Source organism: Oncorhynchus clarkii, chromosome 7 (genome assembly GCF_045791955.1).
Source record: "Oncorhynchus clarkii lewisi isolate Uvic-CL-2024 chromosome 7, UVic_Ocla_1.0, whole genome shotgun sequence".
NCBI classification, from domain to species: Eukaryota; Metazoa; Chordata; class Actinopteri; order Salmoniformes; family Salmonidae; genus Oncorhynchus; species Oncorhynchus clarkii.
This window is the reverse complement of record NC_092153.1, coordinates 3,679,254-3,688,721: the sequence shown is the minus strand read 5'-3', so window position 1 is coordinate 3,688,721 and position 9,468 is coordinate 3,679,254. Positions and strand designations below refer to the sequence as shown.

The window sequence follows — 9,468 nt, the reverse complement described above, 5'->3', positions numbered from 1 at the left end:
TACTGCTAACTAATGGGGGGGGATAATATGCACATTACTGCTAACTAATGGGGGGATAATATGCACATTACTGCTAACTAATGGGGGGATAATATGCACATTACTGCTAACTAATGGGGGGATAATATGTACAGACGCAGGCACCCAACACCCTTAAATCATGCTTTTATCATATTTGTGGTAACAAATCTGATTCCAAGGTCAATTAGCTACAGGACGTTATTTCTACCAAACTAGTTACACAGAAACAAATACTCCCTCCAACACACCCTGTACATACCAGCATACCGTCCTTTTCCCCCCAACTAAATATTCACAATGTTTGTGAGTTATATTACACACTTCTAGGATGTTAGCCCATCCATAAAGATAAGAGATTAAACTGTAGGTGCAAACCTATGACTTCACTCTTTCCCACGGGTGTTAGTATCTTTAAGATAGATCGCTCGCCGCTGTTTATACACACAGGATGTGGCAGTCGCGGCATATTTGTTTTGAGAAGTAATGTTTAGCAAGGACTACTTTCTGTCTTGAGAGGAATATATCGTGTTTGTCTTTGTGTGGGCCTCCCCTTCTCTCTGTGTTCTCGCTCTGTTTAGCTTTCCTGTATCTCCTATAGTACAGAACACAGCAGAACTATGGAGTATTCTGAACAGACACACACACACAGAATGTGAACTAAATCATGTTTAAATCTGAGATCATTTCTGTTCCTCAATGACCATTAGCAGTTCACTCCCATCTTAAACCCGATTTAACATTCAACTGTCTTCTCCTTTCATTTACCTCAATAACCGGTGTTCTCCAGCTGTCGCTTTAGCAACAAAATGCGCGCGACCAAAACAGATGTCTTAGATTGTTAACGTGGAAACTATATTTAGTCTCCGATGTTTATTGGAAGGAAAAAACAAAACAACATTTGCACAATGACCACTTGTTGTTTCAAATACATCATTACAGTTGACGGTGAGCAAGTTATCACACGTTTGTTTTTTTTTAAAATACATTTGCATTGACATGAAATCAGTCAAAACACCTCAAAACACAACATGGTATCAATAACAAGATGAAACATGCTGAAATAAGCCCTGTATGATTCCTCCTAATGACAGTGTCTCTCTTGCGAGCAGTCTGGCCATCCAGAACCACAACAGGCTGAGGAGGAGCGCACATCGTTGGCAGCCAACCCATCATCCATGTAGCGAGATGATAAATCATTGTAAACACAAACTATTCACTTACTGCTGCAAATACAACAACCGTGTTTGTTGAGCTGCGTCTTCAGTTCCGTATGTCTATCTTCTATAAATTGGGGGAAAAAATGTTAACTCAAGCTATCCAGTTTTGTTTTTTCAACAGAAAGCTAATTGAGCTGAAGCTACCAAAAGTGGCCAACGTCATCTTTATCAGTAATGTATAACATATTTGGACAGTACCTGATTAAACAGTAATTGGTTAGTTATACTTTTTTCGGGTGGTGAACATAGCTTCAGCAGTTGGATTGGATTTGAGTTGTCTAAGGCACTGATGTCAGTGTAAGAGTCGTCACTACAGTCCTCGGCTCGATTCCAGGCTGTATCACATCCGGCCGTGATTGGGAGTCCTACAATTGGTCCAGCGTCGTTCGGGTTTGGCTGTCATTGTAAATAACAATTTGTTCCTAACTGACATACATTGTGAAATAAATAATAATAACTAGCTAGACTGGGTAGTCCCTGACGTTAGTTAGTTTAACGTTATAGCTAGACTGGGTAGTCCCTGACGTTAGTTAGTTTAACGTTATAGCTAGACTGGGTAGTCCCTGACGTTAGTTAGTTTAACGTTATAGCTAGACTGGGTAGTCCCTGACGTACGTTAGTTTAACGTTATAGCTAGATTGGGTACTCCCTGACGTTAGTTAGTTTAACGTTATAGCTAGACTGGGTAGTCCCTGACGTTAGTTAGTTTAACGTTATAGCTAGACTGGGTAGTCCCTGACGTTAGTTAGTTTAACGTTATAGCTAGACTGGGTAGTCCCTGACGTTAGTTAGTTTAACGTTATAGCTAGACTGGGTAGTCCCTGACGTTAGTTAGTTTAACGTTATAGCTAGACTGGGTAGTCCCTGACGTTAGTTAGTTTAACGTTATAGCTAGACTGGGTAGTCCCTGACGTTAGTTAGTTTAACGTTATAGCTAGACTGGGTAGTCCCTGGCGTTAGTTAGTTTAACGTTATAGCTAGACTGGGTAGTCCCTGACGTTAGTTAGTTTAACGTTATAGCTAGACTGGGTAGTCCCTGACGTTAGTTAGTTTAACGTTATAGCTAGACTGGGTAGTCCCTCACGTTAGTTAGTTTAACGTTATAGCTAGACTGGGTAGTCCCTGACGTTAGTTAGTTTAACGTTATAGCTAGACTGGGTAGTCCCTGACGTTAGTTAGTTTAACGTTATAGCTAGATTAGTTAGTTTAACGTTATAGCTAGACTGGGTACTCCCTGACGTTAGTTTAACGTTATCTGTCGGAACTAGAAGCACAAGCATTTCGCTACACTCGCATTAACATCTGCTAACCATGTGTATGTGACAAATAAAATTTGATTTGATCTGATCTGTCAGTGCAGCTTTTGAATCAACATGTTGAATTGTAAATGACTCGAATCTGGTTTACTGTGAGGTCAATAACTCTGAATAACATCATCATTGTGGCCTATATTAATAACACGCTGACAAAGTTGACCTTGCTCTTGTTATCTTTCTCCTTTTTTTCGGCCACAGAACAATATATATTGTTATAGATATTTCCGTGGGTTTTTAGAAGTGAAGCATCTGCTTGGCGTTTCCATGTGGGACTGAGAGGAAGCCCACTGGAGGGCAAATGGGAGAAGGCGGAACGAGATGGATTTTGGCCAACATTTTCAATAAAGTTTTATGTTCCCAAAACTAGAATATGTTATGAAAAAAGTGGACAAATGTTTGTAGTCTTTAACCTTTGCAAATGTTTTAATTTTTAATCGCGTTGTTTTCGGAGTGTAAAGGCGAATTCATTTATTGCACATGCGCACTTCACAGAGGAGGCGTTCCCTAACAGAAATATGCAGATAATAAATAGAACGAGCCAATAGGATCTCGCTAGGTCATGCTTGGTTCTGCCCAACGTGGCTCATTTGTTCCATGCTTTTTTTTGGCGAATCAAAAATGACTTTGAGAAACCACTGTGACTCGGGCCTCCTAAAGTGCCACCGTACACAGAAATGGTGGTTTTAGGCATCGCTGAAGAGGCAGGCCAGGACAGGGCTCATGATTGGAGAGTTCGTTGCAGTGTGTAATGCAGTGTAGCCGAGCTTGTTTGTTTATTTATTTATTTATTTGTATTTATTTATCTGTTATTTTACCAGGACAGTTGACTGAGAACACGTTCTCATTTGCAGCAACGACCTGGGGAATAGTTACAGGGGAGAGGAGGAGGGGGATGAATGAACCAATTGTTAACTGGGGATTATTAGGTGACTGATGGTTTGAGGGCCAGATTGGGAATTTAGCCAGGACACCGGGGTTAACACCCCTACTTTTACACCAAGACTCGGGGCTAAATCCCAGAAAGCCCAGGTCTGATGACGTCATTGGGCTGAAGCAAGCCTGTCACCCAGCCTAAGATAATGCAATATAGTCCTGATAATGTAGTCCAGACAGGGCTGAAGCAAGACTGTCACCCAGCCTAAGATAATGCCTATAGTTATAATAATGCAGTCCATGTAGTCCACACAGGGCTGAAGCAAGCCTGTCACCCAGCGTAAGATAATGCTTATAGTACTAAAAATGTAGACCAGACAGGGCGGAAGCAAGCCTGTCACCCAGCCTAAGATAATGCAATATAGTCCTGATAATGTAGACCAGACAGGGCTGAAGCAAGACTGTCACCCAGCCTAAGATAATGCCTATAGTTATAATAATGCAGTCCATGTAGTCCACACAGGGCTGAAGCAAGCCTGTCACCAAGCCTAAGATAATGCAGTCCAGACAGCGCTGAAGTAAGCCTGTAACGTCTGAGTTCATGTTGGCCAGCAATCACAATGGATCTCTACAGTCTGCTAGTAAAACATGCAAGGTCTTTAACAGGATTCTGGAGCACTAGATCTGTGAATCTCCAATATGTACGGTCCCTAATAGGGCTTTTTAGGGCACTAGATCTGTGAATCTCCCATATGTACGGTCCCCATAACAGGGCTTTTTAGGGCACTAGATCTGTGAATCTCCCATATGAACGGTCCCTAACAAGGCTTTTTAGGGCACTAGATCTGTGAATCTCCCATATGTACGGTCCCTAACAGGGCTTTTTAGGGCACTAGATCTGTGAATCCTCCCTCCTTATGGTCCGTCTACTCCTGGAGTCAGAATAGTCATCATTGAAGACTCTCTCGATGGTGGAGGGGAGCGAGGCGCGGACGGTTCGCCCCAGGCCTCGGGCGGCGAACACGTAGAGGACAGGGTTCAGGGAGCTCTTCAGGTACACCAGGAACAGAGAGACGTATGCCCCCGTGAACGACGCCCGGTAGAGCCCCGTCCGGTCAGGCCGCCCTGCAGCCAGCGCCCGCAGGAAGCGGCAGGTAAAGTAGGGGACCCAGCAGGAGAGGAAGAGGAGCATGGTGAGGAAGAGGACCCGGTACAGCCTGGCCATCTGTCTCGCAGTCGCCGAAGAGGAAGAAGAGGAGGATGGAGAGGTCGGTCCGGAGACCCCTGCCTGCCTGGCGGTCCACAGCACGGCTACGTTACTCACCAGGAACACCGTTAGCGGCAGGAGGAACCCGGCCACCGTCTCGGTCACAAACAGCCCCGTGCTGTACCCCAGGCTCTCCAGACACTGGGTAGTACCGTTGATCTCCAGCAGGTCGGCAGTGTGGAGGTAAGGGGTAGCCAGGGCAGCAGCCAGCCCCCAGAGGAGACCACACACCAGGGGAACTGCCCAGCGAGGACGCTTCAGACTGGACCAGACCGGCCTGAGGAGACACAGACATCTCTCCACAGCCACGGCACACAGCAGGAAGGCTGCGGCGTATAGTCCCAAGCCTCTCAGGAATACCACCAGGCGACAGGCCAGTTTCCCCACGGGCCAGCTACAGCTGTGGGCCAGGTACGCCAGCATCAGAGGGGTGCGGAGGAGGAGGACCAGGTCAGCCAGCGCCAGGTTCACGACGTAGACACGGAAGCTGCTGGCGCCGCGCGTCTCCCCTTGGCCCAAACTGCCACGCCTCGTCAGGCGGCCACGCCCACGCCAGGCCAACGCATACACCACTAGGGTGTTCAAGGACACGCCCACCTGGGGACAGAGAAGAGGAAGTGATGTCATAAATCAGAAGACACTGCAGGAACCTCAAGATCTGGAGTTATGCCAAGTGGGAATGGTTTTGTTCCAGCCCAACACTAACCCCCCCTGATTCAACATGGTCTTGTTCCAGCCCAACACTACCCCCCTTGATTCAACATGGTCTTGTTCCAGCCCAACACTAACCCCCCCTGATTCAACATGGTTTTGTTCCAGCCCAACACTAACCCCCTTGATTCAACATGGTCTTGTTCCAGCCCAACACTACCCCCCCTGATTCAACATGGTCTTGTTCCAGCCCAGCACTAACCCCCCTGATTCAACATGGTCTTGTTCCAGCCCAACACTAACCCCCCTGATTCAACATGGTCTTGTTCCAGCCCAGCACTAACCCCCCTGATTCAACATGGTCTTGTTCCAGCCCAACACTAACCCCCCTGATTCAACATGGTCTTGTTCCAGCCCAACACTAACCCCCCTGATTCAACATGGTCTTGTTCCAGCCCAACATTAACCCCCCTGTTTCAACATGGTTTTGTTCCAGCCCAACACTAACCCCCCTGATTCAACATGGCATGGTTTTGTTCCAGCCCAACACTACCCCCCTTGATTCAACATGGTTTTGTTACAGCCCAACACTAACCCCCCTGTTTCAACATGGTTTTGTTCCAGCCCAGCACTAACCCCCCTGATTCAACATGGTCTTGTTCCAGCCCAACACTACCCCCCCTGATTCAACATGGTCTTGTTCCAGCCCAGCACTAACCCCCCTGATTCAACATGGTCTTGTTCCAGCCCAACACTAACCCCCCTGATTCAACATGGTCTTGTTCCAGCCCAACACTAACCCCCCTGATTCAACATGGTCTTGTTCCAGCCCAGCACTAACCCCCCTGATTCAACATGGTCTTGTTCCAGCCCAACACTAACCCCCCTGATTCAACATGGTCTTGTTCCAGCCCAACACTAACCCCCCTGATTCAACATGGTCTTGTTCCAGCCCAACATTAACCCCCCTGTTTCAACATGGTTTTGTTCCAGCCCAACAGTAACCCCCCTGATTCAACATGGCATGGTTTTGTTCCAGCCCAACACTACCCCCCTTGATTCAACATGGTTTTGTTCCAGCCCAACACTAACCCCCCTGTTTCAACATGGTTTTGTTCCAGCCCAACACTAACCCCCCTGATTCAACATGGTCTTGTTCCAGCCCAACACTAACCCCCCTGATTCAACATGGTCTTGTTCCAGCCCAACACTAACCCCCCTGATTCAACATGGTTTTGTTCCAGCCCAACACTAACCCCCTGATTCAACATGGCATGGTTTTGTTCCAGCCCAACACTAACCCCCCTGATTCAACATGGCATGGTTTTGTTCCAGCCCAACACTAACCCCCCTGATTCAACATGGCATGGTTTTGTTCCAGCCCAACACTAACCCCCCTGATTCAACATGGTCTTGTTCCAGCCCAACACTAACCCCCCTGATTCAACATGGCATGGTTTTGTTCCAGCCCAACACTAACCCCCCTGATTCAACATGGCATGGTCTTGTTCCAGCCCAACACTAACCCCCCTGATTCAACATGGTTTTGTTCCAGCCCAACACTAACCCTCCTGATTCAACATGGTCTTGTTCCAGCCCAACACTAACCCCCCCTGATTCAACATGGCATGGTTTTGTTCCAGCCCAACACTAACCCCCCTGATTCAACATGGCATGGTCTTGTTCCAGCCCAACACTAACCCCCCTGATTCAACATGGTTTTGTTCCAGCCCAACACTAACCCTCCTGATTCAACATGGTCTTGTTCCAGCCCAACACTAACCCCCTGATTCAACATGGCATGGTCTTGTTCCAGCCCAACACTAACCCTCCTGATTCAACATGGCATGGTTTTGTTCCAGCCCAACACTAACCCCCCTGATTCAACATGGCATGGTCTTGTTCCAGCCCAACACTAACCCCCCTGATTCAACATGGCATGGTCTTGTTCCAGCCCAACACTAACCCCCCTGATTCAACATGGCATGGTTTTGTTCCAGCCCAACACTAACCCCCCTGATTCAACATGGTCTTGTTCCAGCCCAACACTAACCCCCCTGATTCAACATGGCATGGTTTTGTTCCAGCCCAACACTAACCCCCCTGATTCAACATTGTTTTTCTTCCAGCCCAACACTAACCCTCCTGATTCAACATGGCATGGTTTTGTTCCAGCCCAACACTAACCCCCCTGATTCAACATGGTCTTGTTCCAGCCCAACACTAACTCCCCTGATTCAACATGGTCTTGTTCCAGCCCAGCACTAACCCCCCTGATTCAACATGGTCTTGTTCCAGCCCAACACTACCCCTCCGATTCAACATGGTTTTGTTCCAGCCCAACACTAACCCCCTGATTCAACATGGCATGGTTTTGTTCCAGCCCAACACTAACCCTCCTGATTCAACATGGCATGGTTTTGTTCCAGCCCAACACTAACCCCCCTGATTCAACATGGTCTTGTTCCAGCCCAACACTAACCCCCCTGATTCAACATGGTCTTGTTCCAGCCCAACACGAACCCCCCTGATTCAACATGGCATGGTCTCGATTAAAGCCGATTGAATTAAGTGCGCTGGAACGAAAAACCTGCACAGCAGTACCTGTATTGATGTAGACTGAACTATAATGATTGTCTAGACTAGAGACTCACCAGGAAGATGAGCACAGTGATTATCATCTGAGTGATGCGGCCTGTCTCTGCCTGCCAGGTATTACTACAGCCCAGTCCTTTACTGGGTCCTGCTGGGCTGGGAGACGGCTGGGTCAGGAACCACTGGCTGCTGTTCACAAGGTTCATAGTGGCTCAGATAGGAAGATATAGGCCTGGAGCTGCAGTGAGGAGACCTGTGGAGACAGACAGTATGGAGATATATGTTAGTGTGGAGACAGACAGTATGGAGATATATGTTAGTGTGGAGACAGACTAGCTAGACTACAGTGAGGAGACAGACAGTATGGAGATATATGTTGGTGTGGAGACAGACAGTATGGAGATATATGTTAGTGTGGAGACAGACTAGCTAAACTACAGTGAGGAGACAGACTAGCTAGACTACAGTGAGGAGACAGACTAGCTAAGCTACAGTGAGGAGACAGACTAGCTAGACTACAGTGAGGAGACAGACTAGCTAGACTACAGTGAGGAGACAGACTAGCTAGACTACAGTCAGGAGACAGACTAGCTAGACTACAGTGAGGAGACCTGTGGAGACAGACTAGCTAGACTACAGTGAGGAGACAGACTAGCTAGACTACATTGAGGAGACAGACTAGCTAGACTACAGTGTGGAGACAGACTAGCTAGACTACAGTGAGAAGACAAACTAGCTAGACTACAGTGAGGAGACAGACTAGCTAGACTACAGTGAGGAGACAGACTAGCTAGACTACAGTGAGGAGACCTGTGGAGACAGACTAGCTAGACTACAGTGAGGAGACAGACTAGCTAGACTACAGTGAGGAGACAGACTAGCTAGACTACAGTGAGGAGACAGACTAGCTAGACCACAGTGAGGAGACAGACTAGCTAGACTACAGTGAGGAGACAGACTAGCTAGACTACAGTGAGAAGACAGACTAGCTAGACCACAGTGTGGAAACAGACTAGCTAGACTACAGTGAGGAGACAGACTAGCCAGACTACAGTGAGGAGACAGACTAGCTAGACTACATCGAGGAGACAGGCTAGCTAGACTACAGTGAGGAGACAGACTAGCTAGACTACAGTGAGGAGACAGACTAGCTAGACTACAGTGAGGAGACAGACTAGCTAGACCACAGTGTGGAGACAGACTAGCTAGACTACAGTGAGGAGACAGACTAGCCAGACTACAGTGAGGAGACAGACTAGCTAGACTACATCGAGGAGACAGGCTAGCTAGACTACAGTGAGGAGACAGACTAGCTAGACTACAGTGAGGAGACAGACTAGCTAGACTACAGTGAGGAGACAGACTAGCTAGACTACAGTGAGGAGACACACTAGCTAGACTACAGTGAGGAGACAGACTAGCTAGACTACAGTGAGGAGACAGACTAGCTAGACCACAGTGAGGAGACAGACTAGCTAGACTACAGTGTGGAGACAGACTAGCTAGACTACAGTGAGGAGACAGACTA

The 9,468-nt window shown here is 47.4% G+C and overlaps 1 protein-coding gene across 1 annotated transcript in view; it reads right to left on the bottom strand.

Moving 5' to 3' along the window:
* Positions 1-2,598: 2,598 nt before the first annotated feature.
* The window catches only part of LOC139414034 (C5a anaphylatoxin chemotactic receptor 1-like), a 10,772-nt gene continuing 3,902 nt past the window's right edge, over positions 2,599-9,468 (bottom strand). The window contains exons 2-3 of the mRNA XM_071161910.1: positions 8,000-8,193; positions 2,599-5,291 (exon numbers count right to left, since the gene is read on the bottom strand). Of these exons, the coding sequence (XP_071018011.1) occupies positions 4,320-5,291; positions 8,000-8,146 (1,119 nt within the window). The 5' untranslated portion in view covers positions 8,147-8,193 and the 3' untranslated portion in view covers positions 2,599-4,319. The remainder of the gene's footprint in view (positions 5,292-7,999; positions 8,194-9,468) is intronic.